We start from the raw sequence: 25816 nt of genomic DNA, 5'->3' as shown, positions 1-25816 counted from the left end.
CTTGTGGTCTTAAACATGTCATGCGGAAAGTTGGAACTGAAGAGTTACCAAAAAAAGGACAGAGCACTCTTTCTGAAATAGATTAAAAAAGAAATTACAACAAACAAATTACAATAGAGAGAGTGTAATTATGATGTCCCTCGATGAATGTAAAGCATAGCGTTCTTAAGTCTTCTAATATTGAGGACATTCATATCCATTTTTCCTCTTTGTCCTCTTATACCCACAATAGAACTGGGCTACAATTCTCATATAATTATTCTCACGATTTATGTGCAAGCAAGTTGGATTGGTCACCCATTATTTAAAAAGAAAAAGAATCACTCATAGAAAGTCCTGAGAATAAATCAGTTTTAAAATATCCTGATAAAAAAATAATACTCCTTGTCAATAAAAACCTGGTCATGTTTTTAATTGCAGACTCCAATAAATCAGCTCTGCTTGGTGGATTTTGAAGAAACTCATCATCAACTGCAGTCTCAACGCCTGCTTTCTTAAGGAAAATAGCTCTCTGAATACCAGTTAAGCCATCGTCCACAACTTTCTCAAGAAGTGATGGAGGAGGATGCAAGCCCCAATACCTATTCCTTGGAACCTGAGAAGACAATTCCAGTGAGATAAAAGAAAAATTCAAATAAAAAGCTTTCCTACAAAAGAAAGGGAAACAAACTGAGAACCACACATAAGTGAGAGACATCAAAGGCCAATATATATGACAGCTAGAGGATCATATTTTTACTGAATGACTTTCAGAGTTCGTTTGAATGGAGAAATTTCTATTTAATAAGGGGCCTCAACTTTCCAGATTTAACATGTCGACTGTCATATATAATGATTCAAAACTAATAGTTGAAATAACTATTGTGGCCATTGAAAGCTCTGGAAAACTTCTATTGCTAACTTAGACATAAGAGGTAAATTGTCACAGTCCCATTACGTTATGCATACCCTGCTAGGAAAGAGAAAATATTGCTCAGAATTCATATACTAAAGGAACAAGGAGAGCATTATGGGACTTTTGTGAAGAAAGAAGAGCTTAACGGGTTTTTCAAATAATCTCTATTATGGATGAAATAATACAAGTCAATGGCATACTTATGGTAAGATCAGTTTACTTAAATCCGGAGAAAGAGACGAAGGTCAGTCTTTTGCATGATTGGTAGCAAGGCAATTATTACAAAGGACAACAAAAAAGATAAAGAATTGGCTATATCAATTGGTACTTCATGTGTTAGTGCGCCAGAGAGGATTGATTCAGCTATTGCTACACTGTTCGATAGCATATCGATTATGGTGCGCAATCTTGAGCATATCGGAATGATCAGGGATACCCGACTATGTTAAAGCAAGTCAATAGGACCAAACTCTCGAGAAAAGAGACAGAAACGAAATATGATATTACTCGGCACTTATGAGGATCACATGAAAACAATGAACCCAAAGAGTAACAGGATTAGGAGGAACTGAAAAAATGGAGCACTCATTAGATACCAATAAGTATAGAAAAATTAGGTGCTCTCAGTAAAGAATCGTGTTTTTGCTTGAGATTTTCTAGTTTTGAACACATCTCGGACAGGATTTCCACCTCCTATCAAATGACTTTACTTGTCCTATCAAAATAAAAATAAGAGTTGAAATAATCGCTTAGTTGAATTTGTATTTTCCGATCAAAGGTGCAAAGCATGCTTATAAATTTCATAATATAGTTAATCTTTTGCAAGAGGAAGTAAATTCTGCAATGAGGACTTCCAATTTAGACCAAGTTGATAGAAATGCTAGCATACAAACCCAATATGACTAGCTCCGTACTCATTGTCACCCTTTACTTGGGACAAGACATTGAGAATTGTAGCAGTATATCAGCATTTCCCTAATTAACATATGAAGTAAGTTAGAAAATGATTTCATTGGTAGTCTTTGATAATCAAGAGAAAAGATTCATCAATTCATGACAAGTGTTAAAAGTAGCTCAAGAAAGTAGTGGCATAAGCAAGACAAAGAATGCAGCAATAAGAAAAACAAAGAAAAAACTAGAAGAAGAATAGGTTGCTCCTAGTTGGTCCTTTTCTGCCCAAAAAAGAAAGGGTACACTGATACATATAATTGAACACATAGATATAGTATGATATGATCATTTTTTACTTACTAATAAGGCATAAAGTATGACTGTGATACTTCCTGGAACCAAGAGCTTGACTTGGGCCTGACAACGGTAATTAGAGAGCAATATACGAAAAAGATTCTAGAAAAGAGCAAATGTAGGATGACTTGACAGACTAAAGAAACTAAGAGCCCATCTAGATTGGCTTAAAAAAAGTAGTTTTTAAGTCAAAAAATAAAAAGTCAAACTTAAATGACTTTAAGTCAAAATAATAAGTAGGGGGAGAGCTAATTTTGGGTTTTGACTTTTTTAAAGTCATTTTAACTTATTTTGAGTATGTTTAACCTTGTCATACACTTCCAAAAGCTAAAATGACTTATCAGTAGGCTTGACCAACTTTTAAGTCAATCCATACCTGCTCTAACTTGACTCATATATAACTGATTCAAAGATCATGTTGTAAATTTATCAACACATGTACCACCATAAAAGATGCAGATCCACACACTGAAATGTAAGTGCATGCACAGAACAACCATTGATAAACCAGCACAGAACAACCATTGATACACCAGCACATACCAACAAGGACCAACGATTTGGGTCTCGCATGATAAATGGAAAAAGTTCTGAAGGCTCCATTGTTTCTGAAAGCAAGAAATGATCAATTGCCTCCTCAAAGCGTAGGTCAAATAGTAAGAGGAATCCCACTTGAGCATGAACAAAAGAGAGTGTCTCCCTTGTCATTTCACCTTCATTTTGAAGTTCTTCAACCAGTGATATTGCTTCCCTAAAGTTTTTCTTTCGCAATAAGTCTTTTATTTGTTCTTCCGAAGGCACCTTCCGATAACACATAACCTGCCATCAGAACACAATACAGAATAAATCTAAAAACTCTAATCAGGAGGCTTTACTATGTTCCTTTTAATTCCTAAACAATCTATGTGCTTGTAACTGAAGTGGAGTGAATGGGGCGGTTGGGATGGGTTCGGGCAAGTTGAGTAAAAATGGTGATAACCCAACCCGCGCATATTAAGAGGGTCAAAAACAGTTTGGGTTATAAACAGGTTTGACCTATTTTATATAGGGTTTATAAAAACTTTATTTATCCAATATTATACATTACTAAATATGAAATTTAAGCATTACTCTCGTTAATAAAGAAGCTTTGATAATAAATTTACTTAAAAAGTTGCACTTTCAAACATTTATATATATTCGATGAAGGTACACCAGTGTAATATGACATTAACTATCCGTCAAGACCCAACAAAAATAGCAGGCGATTCCTAATCTTCAGTATAACAAACTAACAAATGCACAAAGTGTGATTACTTCATTCTTCTATCAAGCCACCATACACAAATAGCATGATTTGTGCAAAATAGCTTAAATTTTGACTTAGGTTTCTTGCAACCACATAGATGACAATAGCTAAAGAGTTGTTTGATCATAAAGAGAATCTTCTATAATTTCGCACTTGAGGGGTTATTTCATGGTTCATCCGGTCATTAATAACTTGATTATTTCTAGATAATAGTACAACATTTGTAACTATTCACACTCCTCTTCATTCACCTTAGGACAGCAAGGGTAGTCAACATGGCCTCCAAGATTCAGTATTTGTATACAAATTTTCTTTAGTATCCTACCATGATTCTCTTTATTTCTTCAAATTGCACAATTTCTGCTCCTCCAAATTCCAATTAGTAATTGGTCAATGTTGTGCCTTTCATGAGTTTTAAAAAAAAAAGTTGTGTTGTGCTTCTTGTGAGTTGTTGTCATTGTTTGGAAAAATCTAGTGTTTTTGCCTACTTCCTTTAACCAATACCAAAGTACTTAGGATTTCTGTCTTCAATTTGCCTCTTCATTCTTAGCAATTTCCTCCAACTTCACAGCACAGTTGCCTGATCATCATTTCATCCTCATTAAGTTCATTCTACTCCTACATTTATTCTAGTTCAACCAACTCATTCAATAAGCTATTTTTTGTAGATTAGTTCCCGAAAATTATTTCTGCTCCACTCCTTGAGCTTGATTTTGAACATCTTTAATTTCCAGTCTAGCCTAAAATCAGGACAGCCTTGTATCTCAAACTTATCCTCCATTGTTTCTAGTGGTTGTTTGTGTATACGAATTGCCTCATGCACTGGAATTAGGTGTATGTCTAAATTTTCGGGTTCTACACAATTACGGTTGTCCATGACCTGCCTGCCTTGCCTTTTCCTTTCTCTGCAAGGTGGTCTTAAGAATCGGGAGGCCATCTCCTTCAAATTGATGAGACGCTTCTCTATAGAAACACTGAGGAGATGAAAGCATAGTTATCCAATGGATTTTGCAAACATGTTCTTTTTTTCTTTCTTTTTTTTTTGAAACTGGTAACATTTTATTCCTCACCATTAAGGGTTATGTTGGCCACCTCCAAAAGTGTTAGTTACATAAACCAACAAAAAACAAGACTACTTACAAAGCTCCTATGAAATACACTAGTTGAATTTCTTCTTCTATGTTCATTTCTTTACACTAAAAACCTAAAGTAGTAATTACTTTCCACTTAATCTTATCTATAGTGCATTCTTTCCCTACAAAATTCTCTGATTTCTCTCCTTCCTAATGCTCCACCAGATACAAGCAGGTATGGTTCTCCACCACCTCCTCTAGCTTTTAATACTTCCCCCCTTCTGACCCAGCAACTTAGTAGGTCTGCTGTATGTTCTGGCACAATCCAATTTAGACTCATTACATTGGTAAATAGAGCCCATACTTGTGTTGTTACTTTGCAGTGGAGAAACAGATGATTGTTGGTTTCTAGGGCCTCTTTACAAAGATAACATCTTGGGGCAATAAGTTTTCCCCTCTTTTGAAGTTTATCATGTGTCAGGCAAGCTCTCTTAGTTACCAACCACGTGAAACACTTCAACTTAGTAGGGGCTACACTTTTCCATATAGCACTCCATGGCCCTTATTTCTTCCCCGCAATTGTGGCTAGATCCCTTTTATACATTATGTTCACAAAGAATTGACCATCAATACGATGCCTTCATAACAATTTATCTGTTTCTAGATTTGTGCCAGGAAAATCTCCAATCGAAGCTAGCATATCTGTTACCCACTCTATTTCCCAATCATTAAGAAATCTCCTAAAGAGTAAATTCCATCCTTGTGGGGACCAAACCTCTTGTATTTTGCTGTCAGAATTCAAGCATATGGAAAACAACCCGGGAATAAATTTTCCAAGGACCCTTGACCAGTCCAGTCTTCCTTCCAGAACAGAGCCTTATTTCCTCTACCAACCTTTATCGTTACATTGTCTCTGAAAGCCAGCCATAGGTTTCTTATAGTCCTCCATACTCCCACACCATATGTTTCTATCACTTCCTCCGAGCACCATTGGTCTTCCTGACCATACTAGTGTTGAATGAGTTCCTTCCATAAAGCTTGATCTTCCAAATTGTATCTCCACAACCATTTGGTGAGTAAGTAGTTGTTGTGTACCTTTAGGTTTCTTACTCCCAAAACCTCATATCTTTTGCACTGTTGAACCGCCATCCATTTAACTAAGTTGTAGCTCTTCTCAATCTTGTTACCTTGCTAAAGGAAGTTTCTCCTCAATGAGTATATAGCTTTGACTACCTTGCGGGGAATCGGAAAAAGTGACATCACATATGTTGGCAAAGAGTCTAAAACAGAATTAATCAAAGTGACTCTTCCCCCCAAGGATAGATATTGAGCTTTCCAAAGTGCGAGTCTCCTCTCTGATTTTTCCAGTACATCATCCCAGATGCTAATTGCTTTATGCTTAGCACCCAATGGAATACTTAGATAAACGGTAGGCGGCCTCTCTATCTTGCACTTCAATATATTAGCCAAAGCTTGAATCTATTGGACCTCTTTAATAGGTTAAATGCTACTTTTTCTCCAATTCACCTCAAGCCCAGAGTATGCCTAAAAATTTACCAGAATAATTCTGATGTGACAGAGTTGTTCCTGCTCTGCTTCATAAAAAATTATTGTGTCATCCGCATACAGTAAATGAGTCATATCCATCACCTCATTAATCCTGTTTTTGATTCAGAAACCCTAATTCAGTTGTTTAAAGAAGTTCTCCTCATCAAACTGTCCAACCATTCCATGGCAATGATAAACAGGAAAGGGGACAAAGGGGTCTCCTTGTCTAAGACCTCTTTCAGCAAGGGAAAAAACCTATTAATGGAGAACCTAGTGGTTTTAATACAAAACTCAATCTACTTGAGCCATGTAGGGCCAAAATCCATTTGCCTACGAGTGTTGATCAGGAAGTCCTAATTAAGATGGCCATAGGCTTTTTCAATATCCAGTTTGCACATTACCCCTGACACATCTCCTCTAATCCTAGTTCCAATACATACACTAGCAATTAAAGCAGCATCCATTATTTCTCTCCCTTTAACGAAAGTCATTTGATTTTTGTTGACTAGCTTGTCTATCACCTTCTTCAGCCTTTCTGCCAACACTATGGCAATTATTTTATAAACCCCAGTAATGAGACTGATTGGTCTGAAGTCTCTTAGATCATTTGCCCCCACCTTCTTAGGAATTAGAGCCACAAAGGTAGCATTGAAACTCTTCTCAAAACTTTGGTGACAGTGAAAGTGTTGGGAGGTCTGCCTCAGATCTTCCTTCATAGTTTCCAAAATGCCATAACCATTAGGCCCAGGTGCTTTATCAGAAGCACACAATCTTATTCCTTCTAGCACCTCAGACTCACTGAATTCTAAAGATAACCAGCTTTGCTCCTCCATTGTTATTCTCTGTACGTTAAGAATATTTAGTGAGGGTCTCTAATTTTCTACCTCCTTATACAAATGGTGGTAAAAACCCACAATAGAGTTCTTGATTTCCGCCGGCTCAGAGAATAACTCTCCATTAATATTTAATGACTCAATGGTGTTGATTCTCTTGTGAGTTGTTGCCATTCTATGGAAATACTTCATATTTTTATCGTCATTCTTGATCCACTGAATTCTAGACCTCTGTCTCCAAAAAATCTTTTCATTTTTTGCCACCTCCTCGTATTCCATGCTCAAGTGTACCTTTAGAAATTGTTCATCACCAATAAGAGATCTAGTCTCTTGAGTATTCCATGTCCCTTATCTGACTCAAAATTTGCTCCTTCCTTGCCTTCCAGTCCCCCCTATTCTCACTGCTCCATTCCTTCAATTCTGTTTTAAGCAACCTCAACTTAGTAGCTGGTTTGTAGTTCGGTCTTCCTAGCACTTCAAAGGAGCTCCACCATTCATGAACTTCACTTCTGAAACCCTCCACTTTAAGCCACCACTTTTCAAACTTGAAAAAAGATCTCTTGAAGTCCTTATCCCCACAAGTTAACACAATGGGATTATGGTTAGACCCCAAGCTAGGCAGAGTACATTGCCTAATTTGAAGGAACATTTCATCCCATGGGAACGAGTATAAAAATTTGTCAATCCAAGAGGCATTCCTATGATTTGCCCCTCCTCTCCAAGTGTATGAGCCCCCAAATAAAGGGGGGTCAATCAGCTCCAATTCGTTGATACAACTGGACATATCTATCAAGGCTCTAGAAAGCCTGATACAATTGGTTTTCTCCGAAGGAAATCTAGCAATATTGAAATAAATCCCCACATATTACCCAAGGCCCTTCACAGAGACTCCGCATAGCTCCTAATTCTTCCTACAACTCCATCTTTCATTTCTATCACAGGATGCATACACTATTGGGAGAAACCAAGTTAGTTCTTGATTAACTCCACATAATTTTCAAGTAATTGATTGGTTTCCATATTCCACAATCTCCCCGTTTCTATGATCTTTTGTCCCACATAACTAAAATTCCACCCTTGCTGTCAATCACTTCCAGCCATATTCCCCCTATCCACCTATTCCCCCTTAATTGTTGTATATAATCCCTCACTGCCCCATTTAGCTTTGTCTCCATCAAAACTATAATATCTACCCCCTCCTGTTGTATTCTGCTTTTCACCAACTTCCTTTTACTCTCCATGTTTAAACCTCTAAAATTCCATGATAGAATTTTAAATTCATTGTAACTGGGTGGCATAATTTCTCCCCCTGCTTCTAGATTCAATCCTAGGTTCTCCATCCTTGAACTTCACATCAAAGATTAGATTTTTAAGCTCTTTAAGGATTATCTGATTGTCCTTATGTTCTGTAGCACTCGAGGCTAAGGAGCATTCCTTTTTCCTTCTTTGATCAATTTTTAATAAAAGGGTCAAAGCTTCGCTAGAACAACCATCAAAAGACATTCCAAACATTTGGCCGAGTCGGAGGATATTATCTTGTACCCATTCGTTTGTTTTCCCCTCCTCCTCTTTGCTGCATCCAGAGGCATCACAATTGAGAAATATCAGATCACTAAGAAGAATTAATTGTTGAGAATTCCCCTGTACCTCCCCTTCCTTAGTTTTAGCACTTGTCTCCTTTATTTCCAACATAATCGACTTTGAATGACGCTTCTCTGTATTGTCCACCTGACTTCTTGACACTTCACTCCACATACTCTGTTCTATGCATGTTGACAGTATTAGCTGCCAAATATTATATCTTTATTAAAAGGCTCAACAACCTTTTCTGGGCTTTTGTTTAAATGGGTTGGTTGGCCCAAATAATTTGATTGGGGTTTCACTTGACATGCAGCAGTAGGCCCCGTATGCATGTCCCATCACATCCACAAGATCATTTCCCTCTCTCCTTAGCTCAATTCTCTGTGAAGTCAACATCTGCTTTATGGCATCAGCAGCTTTTTCTATATGGCTGCTGGACCCCACAACACTCCTTAAATGCATTTCATTATCCACAAGATCCTTTCTCTCTCTCCTTTTCCCAAAAACCTGGGAAGTCAACATTTGCTTTATCGAGTTAGCAGCTTTATCCTTCACTTTTCTAGCCTAGGACCGACTTCTTGGCTGTCAAGCTCAACCACCTCAGATCTGCGAAATCTTGTTGGAGATTCAACCCAAACTGGAAGGGGAAAAATCAAACCACCATCTTAAATTTCAACTTCCCTGGGAATATTTTCAGTGGGACCTTTCACTTTGATTCAAGCCCATCGCAAATGGTTTTTTATCGTGGTTTCTTCTTCTGTCGCAAGCCATCCCTCACATTTATCTCCTACACGATGCCTATAAGCCTTTTTGCAAGGATTCTAGTTTCAGGGGGAGTTCTTGACTAGTTTTTTTTTTTATATAAAATGTGGTACGGCTACCATTTGAGCTAGTTGGAAAAAAGGTTAGCTAACTTTTTGGGAGGCGGTGATGAAGACAATAAAAAGCTTTACTGGATATTTTTTAATACTATGTGCCTACCTATTCAGAAAGGGGCTTTGGGTCCTCCTACTACAAAAGATGGGGCAGCAAAAAAGGGGTGAAATGGCTTCAATAGCTTTCGATAATTTATTTATCATTGAGGAGTATTAAATAGGCCACATAAAATAGATAATATGCATTATTTTAAATTTATAACAATATAAAATATCTCAACTACTCAAACAACATAACTAAAGTTCAAAATTCAAATTCATCTAAACTAAACTTATTCTGGTAAAAACTATTGCAATAACTAAATGCAAACTTCAACATAATGGTTTAAAAGAGTTTGATCGGGTCTAACATTCACTTAAGTTGATCCATTTTCCTTTTAATGTTGGGTAAAAAATAATTAATTTGGGACCAAAATTACTTCCTGCACACACAAATCCAAGCTCATTCCTTAGAATTTATTGACCCAATAATAAAACACTAACAATGTCCTCATTGGGGCTCCGTGCACTTGGAAAAGGCTGATGCGATGGGAAACCATCGACTAGTTACAATGCTCCAATAAGATATTAAGAGGGCTATCACAGACAGGTACATATTTATATTGAAGTGGAAGAAGTATTAGCTGCCATAAATGCAGTGTACCTGACAAGGCACCTAGGCCTGATGGGTTTGTTATGGCATTTTATCAGATTTCCTGGGACTTTATCAAGCCGGACTTGTTAGCAACCTTCCAACATTGTTGGTTGGTAAAATCTTGCAATGCTTCATTCATAGCACTCATCCCCAAGAAAAAAGGAGCAATAGAGCTGAGAGACTACATGCCAATTAGTTTAATTGACAGCACTTACAAGATTGTTGCAACATAAAGATTAGAGAAAGTGAAGGGAAGTTGGTCTCAAATCATAACAAGGCATTATTCAAGGGAGGCAAATTACATATGCTTCTCTCATAGCTAATGAGGTCCTATACCGCCAGTAAAAAATAGAGGAATGTTGGTTTGTTATGCAAGTTAGACATTGAGAAGGCATTTGACCAGCTGAATTGGTCCTACATCATTTCTATCCTCAGGCAAATGGGATTTAATGAAAGGTGGATCAAGTGGATAACATTCAACATATCTAAAGTTAAGTACTCAATCCTCATCAACAGAAGCCTAGTAGGATTCTTCTCCCCTCAGAGAGTATTAAGGCAAGGTGATCCTCTCTCTCCTTTCCTGGTCATAATACCAATGGAGGAACCGAGCAAGTTACTGGACAAAGCCAAACAAATGTAGTAGATAAATGGTTTTGATGTAGGGAGGGAATAGAGCAATCAACATCTCCATTTGTTATACACAAATGATACACTTTGTGGGGCTGAAAGAAGTCAGATCTTATTTATAAACCCAACTCTTTTGATTCTTGAAGTCGTTTCAGGTCTCCACATTAACATGTTGAAAAGTGTATCAACCTTGTTAATGAAGTGCTTAATCTAGAGGGACTAGCAACCATCCTTGGGTGCCGCATTAGCGCAATTACAATTACCTATTTAGGATTTCCTCTTGGAGCTAAGTTCAAAGCAGAAGGCTTCTAGAGTGGATCTGGAGTGGAGTCAGAGAGAAATTTGAAAAGAGACAGGCTTCTTGGCAAATGCAGTATTTATCTATGGGAGACAGACTTACTCGAATCAGTATTGTGTTAGATAGCAGTCCAACTTATAATATGTCTCTCCACCCCATTCCTAGCAAGGTATAGGAAAAACTTGACAGAACAAGAATGGATATCCTTTGGGAAGGAAACAGCAATGTGCACAAATTTCACCTAGTCAAATGGGACGAAGTCATATTACCTAAGAGGCTAGGGGGTTTAGGCATAAACAATTCAGCCTTGCACAACAAGTGCCTCCAGATGAAGTGTCATGGAGATGCACACGAGAAGAGCAAAGCTTATGGAGGGAATCATAATTGCCAAGCATGGAGCACTGAATCATAAGAGATCAAAGTTGCCATATTAACCATATGCGGTTGAGTATGGAAGTATATGTGCAAGCTATGGGAAGAGTTCTCACAGTTTCACCATCTTGTAGTAGGAAATGGCCAGAGATCAGTTTTTCTAAAGACAAATGGCTTGAGAATTCTCCTTTAACGTTCGACTTGCCCAACTTTTCTCGGATAGCTAATGACCCTAACCCAATAGTCCTACAGAACAAGGAAGGAAATATTTGGAACCTAATCCTCAGAAGGAACCTACAAGATTGGGAGTTAGAGGAAATGATGCTACCCTAGGCACAGACCAAATCAACTGGGTAGGGAAGTTATAGATAAAAAGAAATTATCAATGAAGGAAGCCTACAAATTTCTAAGCCCACTCAACACAATCACAGAGAGTTGGTCATGGAATCTTATTTGGAAGAGAAAATCCCCCCCCCCCCCCAAGATAAGCTGCTTCAATAGGACTAGCATGCATGAAGCATATTTGACACAAGTCAACCCACCAAAGAGGAAGCTTTGAATGGTCAACCAGCAGCTATTTGTTGGAGTAATGGAATCAGAGAAATAGAAGATAACTTTGATGGGATATCAACTACCTACTGATCTCTAAGAGCTAAATGTCTTATGTTTTTGTATAGATGGGTTTATTTGTCCCTATAGATTCCCTGGATATCCTTTCGAACTTGGCTAGCTCCTTTTCTTTAGTATAATGTCTGTAGTGTAGCTTCTTAGTTATCTCTGCTACTACTCTTTTGTAACTTACAAGCATCTCTTTGATGCCAGCAATGGAAACCTTTACTTCATTAAAAAAAAATTAAGCCTTATCCAATTGAGTGCATTAGTTCTTAAAACTTAAAACCTTATACAAAAAGCATTAAGTGCAGACTTTTTATAATTAAAAGTTATTAAAAGTTTTTATATTTCTATGCGCAAGCTAGCCTGAACACACCATCTCAAAGAAAATAATGTATAGTACCTTTGAATCTGTTGCCACAAGGACAAGCTTTCCTCTTCCATCCTCCTCATCAGCCACAACACAAGGACTACCTACTTCCCCAACAATTTGAACTCGCTGAACATAATTCCCTGATTTCTTATGATACAGCTCCAACTTCCCACTCCTTACCACCACAACGTATGCCCCTATCTCCCCCATGGTCTCTGGAGCTTCGCTGAAAACTAAACTACCACACACAGGCTGTCCTTCACTATCCACAATAACACCGACATTATCCACCATTAACATCACCTTACACTCCTTTGCTAACAACTTCATCCGTGGGAGCACAGATGGATCGGGCAATGAGAATATCACACCACACTGCCCACTTGCATACGAATACAAATAGTAAGCAGTCCTAGTTCCAACAAAAACAGAGTCATCAACCCATGATAAACACATTATTCCGTCTGTAAAATCACCCTGAACTTCCTTCAAAATTACAGGAGAACCACTCAAAACCAGCTCAACAAGCAGCAACTTCTTCCCCACTGCAACCGCAAAAAAACATACATCTTCTTTTCCATTGTTTAAACTGCTAAAAAATCTCTTACTTACAAAATTAACATTCTTCAACAGACTCAATTTTCGAACTGGTTCAAGTGAATTCAAGTCGAGCAAATAAATAAAACCGTCGGACAGAACAATGAGTTTTTTTATATGACTAATAACGTGGATCGAAGTGACAGGCTTACCAATGATATTGACCCGCAGGAAGAGTGATAAACCGGAATTGGGGTTCAGTGAGAGGGAAATAACGTCTCCGGAGACTGTTCCGACAAAAACTAGGGTTTGGGAATCGGAATTAGTGGTGATTGCTATAGAACGGATCGGAGGAAGATGAGGAATTGAAGGGTTTAAGCCGGCGAAAAGTTGAAGAACGTTCCGGGAATGAGATTTGGGTTTGGATTTCGAATTCGCCATAGAATTATTGCGTTTTTCTTATGATTGAGATCTCAATGTATAATGTACTGTTTTGTAAAATGTTTTTGCAGGTGTGGACTTGAAACCTCAATCTTTTGTATTTTTAGTTATTGATGATGAAGCATAGAGGAAGAGAAAGAGGCGCAAGTGGGTTTAAAGTAGAGTTTATTTGTGCGTTTTGGTTTATTATTTCACGTTTGATATCTGTATTAGAGTGAGAGGATTAATAAATAGAGTTTCTTTGTTTTGGTTTTTAGATGGGTTTAGAGTATCGTTTATTTATTTGTTTTGATTTTCTATTCGATGATATCAAATTTAGAATAGTCCCTTTGTTGAAGGCTGATTATTTTGAATTTATACATCATAGCGCTTTATTCGGAAAAACACTTTATACTAAAACTCAAATCTAAAATTTTTGATTTAGAGATTGAACGATCATATACGTTATATGGCAAGTAGAGTTTGTTACCAAAATGGAAGTTCTATGAAAATTTGAAGAGCAAAAAGTAGCAAATGGCTCAATACGGGTGGCTCTATGCTTAAAAGGCATACACATTAGGCTCCCAATTTTTTGATTCTTTTGTATTTTTATCAAAAATAAATTATGCGTTAATTTTTTTAAAAAAATTAACTACTTATACTTCTCGATCACATTTTATGATTTTAACTTATATTTTTATCTAAAATTTGTCAACTTATTACAGAATTATATTAACAATTTATATAATGATTGTCTCAATGAAAAAATATTTTTCAATGATGAATTAATAAAATCTCATCTAAAATTAATAATCAGGAAAAAAATCGAATAGATCAAATATAAAGAAATTAAATAAAAATTGCACCTAAAAAGTTAGATATCAATCAATAAATCGATCAATATATATGTATGTATATATATATATATAACTCCTAACCTTTCATATTCATAGCCTTCAAATTATTTAATATAAAAAAATATAATTTCTAAATATTACACCTATAAAAATCCACTTTGAGACGTGAATGATGATCATTTTATTTTTATTTTCTTATTCTTCATTTTTTGTTTCTTTGATTTGTTAATTTTTTTGTCTTCTTTGATCAGATTTTTGCAAGAGATGGATGTATAATGAAAAATGTTAGATATTTTGCATAGTTTGATTTTGTGAGGTAAAATAATTTGACATGTCTAATATCATTATCACTTTTGTTCTATTGTAATTATACATTTGATTTATTAGTTTGGATTGTTGATGATACAAATCATGTTTTTTTGATAGAAAGATAATTTGTTCATTTTCTCTTTTGCTTCTCTTTGTAGTTTTTTGAGATTTTTTTTATTCTTGTAGTTTTTAAAGACACTAATTATTTTTATTCACTTTGTAAATTTTGAAGAATTGGATTATATTATGTTGAGAACATGATCTGTAATGACCCGGACTCGAAAGGTAATTTTAATAATTTTTAATAAGAAATTTAAATTTAGTCAAATGATTTGCAGGTAGTTGGTTATTTTTAATAATAATGGGTCAAGTGTGAATTTTTTTTAAAATAGGATAGTAGGGATTATTACCTTTAATACATAATTAATTTAGAAAAAGAAAAAAAAGAAAAAGGCGAATGAAAAACTGACCTAGACGTGCGGCAAAAAAAAAGAAGCGAGAAGCGGTTCATGTAAGTTCAAATCAAGAATCTTCGTAAAATTTATGCATATTATAGTTTATGTTATTGTTAAGGGATATTTGTCACGGACTTTTTGATTCGGACAATGTTCCGTGCGGCACTAGACGGTTTACTCACGACTCTTGCACGTTCTTGCAAACTCTAGTAAGCCTAAAACTCAGATTGCTAAGAAAATAAGAAGTAAGACAGAACTTTGGAAGAAGGAACTTCTATTACTTGAAAAATGATTGGATGCTTTACAAGTAAAATAATCTACTATTTATACTACTCTAATGCTGCCTAAGAGTTATTAAATAAACTATACAAGTTCCTAAGACTATGCCTACAAGACAAGCTTCTAAGTCTTCCAAAAAGGAATCCTAGATGCTCTTAGTCTGCCCCATGATCTGCACAAGCCTCCCAAAGGCTTGAAACTGATGAAACTGCCGCCCCACTACCATGTGTAACAGCTGAAACTGTTGTAACGGCTTTCTCTTCACCTGCTGCTGGCCCCCTTGGCTGCTGACCTGCTTGGTCAGCCTGCTCCCTTGCGCCTGCTGCGCCTGCTGGCTGCCTAGTTGGGTGGCGTTCAGCCTGAATGGATGGCGGGACGTCACAATCTCCCCCACCCCATGATGCGACGACCGCGACGCATTGCTGCAAGAACTCCTGAATTTTGTCTTTGAACTGCCACAAGTCTTCGTACTTCTCCCATGTGGCTTCCTCCGAAGTTTGTCCCTTCCAATGTACGAGAAACATGGCACTGGCCTGCTGTCCTCGTTTCCGCTTGGCTTGGTAATCTATGATAGCTTCAATTCCACGATCATGCGAGGCAGTAACGGTGATAGGGGCCCGTTGTGACTTGTTCCGGCTGGGATCGTCCTTGTCCTCATGATAAGGCTTAAGGACGCTGGCATGAAAGACCGGGTGGATCTTGAAGTGTGGAGGTAACTCCAACCTATATGAAATCTTACCCACCTTGGCAACAATTTTGAACGGACCCTCATATTTCCGCACCAGGTTGTGATGCATGCCTCTAAGCGCCTTAAACTGCCTCGGATTAAACTTTACCAAAACCATATCACCTTCTTTGTAGTTGGTGGGACGTCGCTTGCGGTCGGCGAACTTCTTCATCCTCCTTGCCGCCTTGCTCAAATAAGATTTGGCAAGGTCGAGTTGCTCTTCCCAACCCTTGGCAAGGTTGTAAGCGCCCAAACTCTTCCCCTCGAACAATGTTGGCAATGAGTGCGGAGTTTGGGGTTGCTGGCCCGTTGCTAACTCGAACGGTGTGCGCCCTGTAGATTCACTCCTCTGCAAATTATAAGAAAATTGCGCCATGTCTAGGAGCTTAGCCAATCTTTCTGATGTGCACTAACATAGTGCCTAAGATAGCATTCCAACAAGGCGTTGACGCGTTCAGTTTGGCCATCAGTTTGGGGGTGGAAACTGGTGGAGAAATGAAGTTTTGAACCAAGAATCTCGAAGAGTTCACTCCAAAAGTTCCCTGTAAAACGAGGATCCCGATCACTAATGATGAACCTCGGCAACCCCCAATACTTCACAACATTTTTAAAGAACAATTGTGCAACTTCCTTAGCAGTACAACCGGCTGTGGCAGGCATGAATGTAGCATATTTGGAAAATCTATCCACTACGACCATAATAGTGTCAAACCCGTTTGACTTCGGTAAGGAAGTGATGAAATCCATAGATATGCTCTCCCATGGACGATCAGCTATGGGTAATGGCTCCAACAGCCCTCCTGGTTGCTTTGCTCTACCTTGTCTTGTTGGCACACTAGACAAGTCTGCACGTACTGCTCAATCTCCTCTCGCATACGTGGCCAGAAATAGAAGGCCTCCACTAACGCCCTCGTTCTCTTCTGTCCCGGATGCCCAGCCCACGGAGTGTCGTGGCTTTCTTTGATAATACACCGCCTGATGAACCCGAACTTTGGTACATAAATCCTCCGGCCAGTGGTAAGCAGGAATCCATCTTCTACCCAAAACCGTTTGGTTTGGCCTTGAGCAGCCAGCTCCATAATCTTCTTGGCTTCCGGATCGCGTTGCATACCGTCTTTGATTGCGCATTGGAATTCACTACGGACTGAGGAGATGGCCGCTAATTCAGTCTTTCTGCTCAATGCATCGGCTACCACATTGCCCCTTCCTGGTTTGTACTCCAAGTTGTAGTCAAATTCCGCTAAGAAATCCTGCCAACGAGCCTGCTTTGGTGTGATCTTCTTCTGCGACTGAAAATAGCTAGTGGCAACATTGTCAGTTTTTACTACAAATTTGGAGCCTAATAGATAATGCCTCCATGTGCGTAGACAATGCACAATGGCCATCATCTCCTTCTTCTGTACAGTGTACCGTCGTTCCGCTTCATTTAGCTTTCGGCTTTCGAATGCTATGGGGTGCTTCTCCTGCATCAAGACTCCCCCAATGGCAAAATCAGAAGCATCCGTATGGATTTCAAAGGTCTTGGTGAAATCAGGCAGCATCAAGACTGGCTCTTTAGTAACCGCAGCCTTAAGACCCTCGAACGCTTCCTCGCACTCCTTGCTCCACAACCAAGGCCTATTCTTCTTCAGCAGCTCGGTCAGTGGTGCAGCAATAGCGGAGTACCCGCTGATGAACCTGCGATAATAATTAGCAAGTCCAAGAAAAGAACGTAGCTCGTTCATTTTCGTAGGCGCTTCCCAATCTTGGATCGCCTTTACCTTTGCCTCGTCCATACGAAGCTCACCTTGGCTGATCACATGGCCCAAGAAATGTATCTTTGGTTGGGAGAACTCACACTTCTCCCGCTTGACATAGAGCTGATTTTCCCGCAAGACTTTAAAGACCTTCTTCAAGTGCTCTACATGCTCCTGCAAAGTGCTACTATAGACGACTATGTCATCTAAGTACACTACTACGAACTGGTCCAAGTAGGGATGCAAAATCTCGTTCATCAGCGTGCAAAATGTGGCAGGTGCGTTGGTTAAGCCGAAAGGCATCACCAACCATTCGAATGCTCCATACCTGGTCACGCATGCTGTCTTTGGCTCATCCCCCTCTGCAATGCGCACTTGATAGTAGCCTTTCCGGAGATCCATCTTGGTGAAGTATTTGGCCTCTCCAAGACGATCGAACAAATCTGCGATCAGCGGGATTGGATACTTGTTCCGGATTGTGATCTTGTTGAGCTCCCTGTAATCAATGCATAGCCGCATCGATCCGTCTTTCTTCTTCTGAAACAGCACCGGCGCTCCATAGGGTGCCTTGGATGGACGAATATGACCTGCTTCGAGGAGCTCTTTCAATTGCTTCCTCAGTTCTTCTAATTCAGGCGGAGCCATGCGATAAGGTACAAGCGCAGGTGGCTTGGCTCCCGCCTCCAACTCAATCATATGATCTACCTCGCGCCTTGGAGGTAGTGTCTTCGGCAGCTCCTCCGGCATCACATCGCTGTTTTCCTGCAAAACAGATTCTATGATAGGTGGCAGTGGCTGCATAGCACCATGGTCTTCACTCGAACTTGCGATGGTGGCTAAAAAGGTTGGTGCTCCTTTCTTCAGGCCCTTCACAATCTGCATGGCCGACAGTTGGGCATATCCGTCTTTCTTCGGCACCCTAATAAGAGGTACCATACAAAACCCTTCCCCCTCCATCACCATGAGTTGTTGAAGGTAGGGATCAATCATCGTGTGGCAACGTTGAAAGAATTCCTGCCCAAGGATGACATCGGATATATCCAAAGGAGCTACGGTAAAGTTTGTCTTACCTTTCCACCGTCCTAAAGTGATGCTGACCCCATGAGCAATTCCACACACGGGAGTTGGTGGGGCGTTGACCGTCTTGAGGCGATTGTTGCTTGGAACAATTTTCAGTCCCAATTTCTCTGTCGCCGCCTTGGTCATGATGTTAGCCTCAGCCCCGGAATCTACCATGGCCCGAACTGCTTGCCCATTGATGGAGATATCCACATATTGTGTGCTGAAATCCCCCGGATTATCAGCCTGCTTTGCTATGGCACCACAGATTCCAACCATGCCCAACTGAGTGGTGTCTGCCGGTTTCGCCTTGTCTTGTGCCTCCTTTTCCTTCCGCTCACGGACGATGGCACTAAGACTCTTCATCTCTGGGCACCTGGCGTAACCGTGTTGTCCGCCACATATATAGCACCCGTCTCCTCTGCTGGATTGCGTCCGCTTCTCCGAGAATTTTCGGCGTTCAAACCGTCTGCCATCGGACTTGGGTGTGTCTTGCTGCTTGGGTTGTGCCGACGGTTCTCTGCCTCGTCCACGGTCTCCCCCGCCTTTAGCTTGACTGCCCTTTGCCTCCTTGCCCTTCGCCTTGTCACAACGATCATGTTTGAAATCTGTCAAGGTCTCGGCTTGAGTGATGGCCTCATCGATGGTTTTTACTTGACGCCGCTCTAACTCGGTCCTCGCCCAATTCTGTAGCCCGTCCATGAAGGTGAACAACATGTCATCCTCCGTAAGTTGGGGAATCTGGAGGGTCAAAATTGTGAACTCTTTCACATAAGCCCTAGTACTTCCCGTTTGCTTCAACTCCCGAAGTTTGCGCTTCATCTCATAAACAGCATTGTTGGGGAAGAAAGCTTTCTTGAATTCCTCAAGGAATTTTTCCCATGTGTCAATGGTGCGTGTGCCCCTCTTGATCTCGACATCTTTGCGTTTCCACCACAACATGGCTACGTCGGAAAGATACAACACGGCAGTGTTGATCTTGCTTGCATCGCTCCTGACCCGATTACACCTGAAATAATTTTCCAAGTGCCATAAGAAATTGCCTACCTCTAGGGCGTCTCGGACACCCTTGAATGTTGGTGGCTTGGGAACCTCGACTCTAGACTCCCTTTCCTGGCCAAGTGATGTTGATGCTCCAACCTCCCTCTCTTCTTCGAGGGCTACTACCTTGTTCTTCAGTGTCTGGATCGTCGTAGTGGCGTCCAACAACCTGAACTCCAAGGAAGTAATGGATTCCTTCAACTCCAATTCAGTCCGCTTGCGTAGATCCAACTCCTTCCGGATGGTGTTAACTTCCTCAAGGGAATTTTCTTCAAGGTTTTTAACATCGCTGCCCAAACCATTCAAGCGCTGCCCCAAAATCTCAACAGCAAGTCTTGCCCTCTCAACGCTAGCAATCCATTCATGTCCAACAGTGACGTCTATAACGTCTTCGCTGACGTCGTCTTCACTTTCCTCTTCTGTATTCACCTGGAAAGATGTTTGTCCGTCGCCGGGTGGAAGATCATTTGGTGGCAGATCGCTTGATGGTAAACTGCCTGATGGCAGACCGCCTGGTGGAACACTGCCTGATGGCAGGTCGCCCGAGGGGACACTGCCTGACGGCAGGTCGCCCGGTGGAAGACTGCCTGTTGGCAGGTCGCCTGGTGGAGGGTTGGGCAAACTGGGTTCGTTGCCCTTCTTGTTCTTTCCCTTTTTGTTCTTCTTTCCTCCCTGAACGTTGGGGGTGCCGCCACCGTTTCCTTCGTTCGTCATTTTCTTACAATGAACCTGGCTCTGATACCAACTGTCACGGACTTTTTGATTCGGACAATGTTCCGTGCGGCACTAGACAGTTTACTCACGACTCTTGCACGTTCTTGCAAACTCTAGTAAGCCTAAAACTCAGATTGCTAAGAAAATAAGAAGTAAGACAGAACTTTGGAAGAAGGAACTTCTATTACTTGAAAAATGATTGGATGCTTTACAAGTAAAATAATCTACTATTTATACTACTCTAATGCTGCCTAAGAGTTAGTAAATAAACTATACAAGTTCCTAAGACTATGCCTACAAGACAAGCTTCTAAGTCTTCCAAAAAGGACTCCTAGATGCTCTTAGTCTGCCCCATGATCTGCACAAGCCTCCCAAAGGCTTGAAACTGATGAAACTGCCGCCCCACTACCATGTGTAACAGCTAAAACTGTTGTACGACTGTCTCTTCACCTGCTGCTGGCCCCCTTGGCTGCTGACCTGCTTGGTCTGCCTGCTCCCTTGCGCCTGCTGGCTGCCTAGTTGGGTGGCGTTTAGCCTGAATGGATGGCGGGACGTCACATATTGCTGGAAATTGTTTTGTTTTGTTATTAGCAAAAAGATAAAATAGTCTAATCATCTTATTTGGCCGACATTTAATCATGAAGAGGCAAATTTACAGTAACAATGAGTGCAAAATTAATTTGGGTTACTATGAACATTGACAAACTATACTTTGACATTAATTAATTTAATTTATGTTTAGTTGCTCCAAGATTTGTCATTAAACGTGAAATAATATTCTTAATTTTCTTCTTTTTTTTATTAGTGAGAGTTTCAAAGCTTCTAAGGCCATTAAATTAAAGTAAATGGTGACAAAATTAATGGAGCAAATTTTGAGGAGTTTTATTTTTTTAAAAGTTTATTATTTTGTATATCATTCCTTCTTTTCCAGTGTTAAGAATTAAGAATAAGGTATACATTATGTTGTAAGTTGTGTAGGTTATGCGGTACCAATTATAATTTTAATTTTTTATTCTATTTTCTTATCGTGTTATGAATCAAATGTCAATATATTAGGTTGGGTGATTGATTATTGGTAGTGTTATGCATATTGCTGGAAAATTGGAAAAAAGAAAAGAAAAAAAGACAAAATAATTATCTAAAAGGGTTAAAATTATTTAAGCCGTGGTGACTTGTGCTTGTGGGTCCCTGGGAAATTATTATGACTAAATTACGATTGTCATATAGTAACTAGGAAGTAGGAGAAGTATATCCAGTGGGGACGTACGAATTTTTTGAGTTCAGAAGTGGTGCTCTTTCCGTGAATGATTGGTGAGTCGGCTTAAATTTTTATTATCATCACATTATGAGTTCAATTTTGGTATATTAGGATATCTAATTAAATAATCATATCATATGAATACCATTTGAATTATGATACTAGAAAATTGACATTTAATTCTTGACTTGGAACTTAAAAAATATGATAGTTAAAATAATAATTGACATCAAGAATGATGAACTTGATAAATATGTGGGTGTTGTTAGCTTCAAGACCTTATTGTGAAAATATACTTGAATAGATTGCATCGCTTTGGAAGTTCAACGGAAAGTAAAGGCTCAAGTCCCAGAGTGATTATTCGATTGACTATGACAAGTGGATTTTTAAACTCTTGTTAAGCATATAAAATTCGTGTATTTTCTTGTGTGATGTTTGAGAATGATTTGGAGACTTAGTGCTTAATTGTTGGTGTTGTTATTAAAATGGTTATCTCCTCATTTTTATTTGAGCATGTCATTTATATTGCATCTGAAACCTGGTGGTGATAAGTGTTATGTGATAAGAGATGAATCATTTTGAGGGTCGTATCGTGCGCCGCGATGGATGCTATATTTCGAGCGACGTATCGCATACCGTGATGGTTACATTATCGAGGGTCATATCGCACGGTGTGATGGATGCATGGACACATATGTCCCCATGGGTCCAGAATGAGAGACAGCGGGTGTGTATCATTAGGGCAGTCATACATCACTATACTTGACATTGCGCTTCATGGCATTGCACATTTTATAATTGATGAACTAAAACTCGTGTTTTGCTGATTTTATGAGTGATTTTCTATGAAACTTGTGACTATTGAATTTTGAGATGTTATTGAGAATATGTAACCTGTTGAAGTGTTTTTGTTGGATTGTGTGCTTTGTAAATTGTGAACCGTTTGGTTGGGCTGATTTTTATGCAGGTTGTAGTATGGAGGTTCGGATAGGGTGTAAAGAGTACCCGTATTTCGTTCTCTTATCTTATGTTTAGAGATTTACTTGTTGGGTAGCGTGTGGTTTGGTACTCACCTCTCGCTTCTACAAATTTTTATACGTTACAAGGTCGGATCTTCGTAATACCTTTCATTCTCTTCGTTTCCGAGGCATCTTGTGGAGAATTGTAAGGTAGTTGTTTATCATCTCAGCGAACCTTCCTACTTACGTTTATGACTTTGTTTTTACTTGAAAGACAACATCATTTTAGACTGTGTATCTTATTTCAGTTATGTTATTTTGCATTAGAGGCTTGTGCACGTGACAACCAGGTTTTGGGGATTAAATTAAGTTGAATTATTTTCGTAATAGTAATTGTTATCATATTTTGTTTTTACTTCCGCATTTTTTCAAAATTATTGGGTTAGCTAACTTGTCTTTGTGGATAAGACGAGTGTCATCACACCCATTTTTGGGTCGTGATATTATCCTTTTTTCCTCTTCAAATCATATATAACTAAAGGTGTGACCAGGTTCCTCTAGAGCCTGCAGTCACACCTTTGCTTCAGGATACATTATTGAGGATGTTAATTGTGCTGGAGGGATTTACTTAGGGTGGTGATGCAACCGTCACACCACATAACTCTCAGACTAGAGAGGGGGCTCAGACCCAAGAGAAGTATGTTGCACCAGCAGTTGGGGGTCAAGTTACACCGGTGGTTGTTATGACAGAGGATGAGCAGCGTAGGTATGAGAGATTTTGAAAGATGGACCCACCTCAGTTTCACGGTGGGAAGAGTGAGGACACTCATGAGTTTCTAACTATATGCTGAGAGTTGCTAGAGGTGGTTGGATTAGCTGAGTCAAATGGGGATCGATATGCTACACTCCAGCTTCGTGGGCCAGTGAGAGAGTGGTGGAGGACTTATTCGGGGGCTTTGCCAGTTGGATCTCCTCCAGTGACTTGGCAGAAGTTTTATAATGCATTTCATGATCGATTTATCCCTTGGAGCGTGAGAGATGAGAGTCGCTTGAGGTTTGAGAATCTGAGACAGAACGGTTTATTGGTTACAAAGTATGAGGCACGTTTTTTCCAATTGTCTAGGCATGCGTTTTCCATTATTCCATATGAGACGGAGAGGATCCGGAGATTTGTGAGGGGATTGACTTTGTCTATCAGGCCAGATGTGTTTTGGGCATCTAGAGAGGGGGCTTCTTTCTAGTCCATTGTGAGCGTCGCCAAAGAGGCGGAATTGATGGAGAGAGGAGTTTGGGGACTATAAAAGATCCCGTACATCACGTCAGTTTCATGGTGCCTCATCTGGAGGTGGGGGATCACAAAGAGGGAGTGGTTCCTTTCAGCAGCGGGGACCCATGCATGCATATATACCGACATCCTATGGTGGTCATATGTCGAAGGGTTCTTATAGCCCGGGTCAGGGCTCGTATGGTCACAGCAGCGACCTACAGGGTGAGGCAACTATAGTGGGTTTTCAGGGTCCACATAGCAGTTCCCAGGTTAGAGATTTTGCTTTACTTGTGGATATCCCAATCACCTGATACGGCAGTGTACTTCTCAAAGGGCTAGTGATGGGCCTCGACCTAATTCTTCATTTATGACTAGACAACCAACACCACAAGGTGATCCCTTAGTGGTGGATCGAGTTTATAGATCCTGTCTTGTTTCTTTGGTTGAGTATGACACTTGGGTAGACTTAATTATTTTGGGGATGGTAGACTGATGTTATCTTGGTTATGGACTGTCTTTCTCCTTATGATGTAATCCTTGATTGTAATGCTAAAACTGTGACCCTAACAATGCCTGGTGTTCTAAGGGTTGAGTGGAAGGGTGTTAGTGGTTCTTATCCTAGCAAGGTCATCTATTTTATTTATGCTCAAAGATTGGTGGAGAGAGGGTGTTTGTCTTACTTAGCTTTTATTCAGGATACTAGTGTTGACCCACCTCCCATAGACTCTGTTCAAGTGGTTCAGGAGTTTCTCGATGTATTTCTTTCTGATCTCCCAGGTGTTCCTCCCGATAGTGATATTGATTTTGCTATTGATTTGGTGTCGGGCACTAAGCCTATTTGTATCCCTCCCTACCTTATGGATTCAACAGAATTGAAAGAGTTGAAGGATCAGTTACAAGATTTATCGAGTAAGGGTTTTATTCGCCCTAGTGAGTCACCTTGGGGTGCCCCTGTATTGTTTATGAAGAAAAAGGATGGGACTTTGAGGATGTGTATTGATTACAGACAGTTGAACAAGGTAACAATGAAGAATAAGTATCCTCTTCCACATATTGATGACTTATTTGATCAGCTACATCGAGCATCATGTTCTCTAAGATTGATTTGAGGTCCGGGTATCATCAGTTGAAGATTAGGACATCAGATATTCCTAAGACAACTTTTCGGACTCGATATGGGCATTATGAGTTCCTAGTGATGTCATTCGGATTGATTAATGCCCCTGCAACATTCATTGAGTTGATGAATGGGATGTTTCGACCATACCTTGACTATCTTGTGTTTGTTTTTATCGATGACATCTTGGTTTACTCCAAGACTGAGTAGGACCATGTCCGACACTTGAGGATTGTACTTCAGAGGTTGAGAGAAGAGAAGTTGTATATCGAGTTCTCAAAGTGTGAGTTCTGGCTTACTTGTGTGACATTCTTGGGACATGTGGTGTCAAAGAGGGTATTAGAATAGATCCGTCCAAGATTGAGGCAGTTAGAGGCTGGTCGTGACCTACTTCACCTACTGAGATTCGGAGTTTTGTGGGATTGACAAGCTATTATTGACGATTTGTTCAGAGTTTCTATACTATTGCAGCTCCATTGACTAGATTGACTCGACAGGATGTGGGTTTTCAGTGGTCTGATGAGTGTGGAGAGAGCTTTCAAAAGCTCAAGACTTTTTTGACTTCAGCTCCTGTGTTGACTCTACATGAGGAGGGTGTAGACTTTACTGTGTATTGTGATGCTTCAGGAGTTGGATTGGGTGGTGTACTATTGTAGAAGGGAAAAAAATTGCTTATGGTTCTAGGCAATTGAAGTCCCATGATAAGAACTACCCTACTCATGATTTGGAGTTGGCGACGATGGTATTTATACTTAAGTTATGGCGTC

The 25816-nt window shown here is 39.7% G+C and overlaps 2 protein-coding genes across 5 annotated transcripts in view; both read right to left on the bottom strand.

Moving 5' to 3' along the window:
- Nucleotides 1-13557, bottom strand: part of LOC101266820 (vacuolar sorting protein 3) — a 35956-nt gene extending 22399 nt beyond the window's left edge. For all 4 annotated transcript variants that reach the window (XR_741402.4, XR_002027824.3, XR_011221151.1 and 1 more), the window contains exons 1-3: nt 12345-13557; nt 2684-2959; nt 399-595 (exon numbers count right to left, since the gene is read on the bottom strand). Coding sequence is in view for 1 of the 4 variants with exons in the window: in XM_004239156.5 (XP_004239204.2) it covers nt 399-595; nt 2684-2959; nt 12345-13292 (1421 nt within the window). In the remaining 3 variants the exon portion in view is untranslated. The remainder of the gene's footprint in view (nt 1-398; nt 596-2683; nt 2960-12344) is intronic.
- A 3114-nt stretch (nt 13558-16671) lies between these two features.
- On the bottom strand, nt 16672-20448 carry LOC138348638 (uncharacterized). The gene has a single exon (XM_069298196.1). The coding sequence runs from the start codon at nt 20446-20448 to the stop codon at nt 16672-16674; it is 3777 nt and encodes a 1258-aa protein (XP_069154297.1).
- Between the last annotated feature and the right edge of the window lie 5368 nt (nt 20449-25816).

Source organism: Solanum lycopersicum, chromosome 5, assembly GCF_036512215.1.
Source record: "Solanum lycopersicum chromosome 5, SLM_r2.1".
NCBI classification, from domain to species: Eukaryota; Viridiplantae; Streptophyta; class Magnoliopsida; order Solanales; family Solanaceae; genus Solanum; species Solanum lycopersicum.
This window is presented reverse-complemented; position numbering and strand designations above follow the sequence as displayed.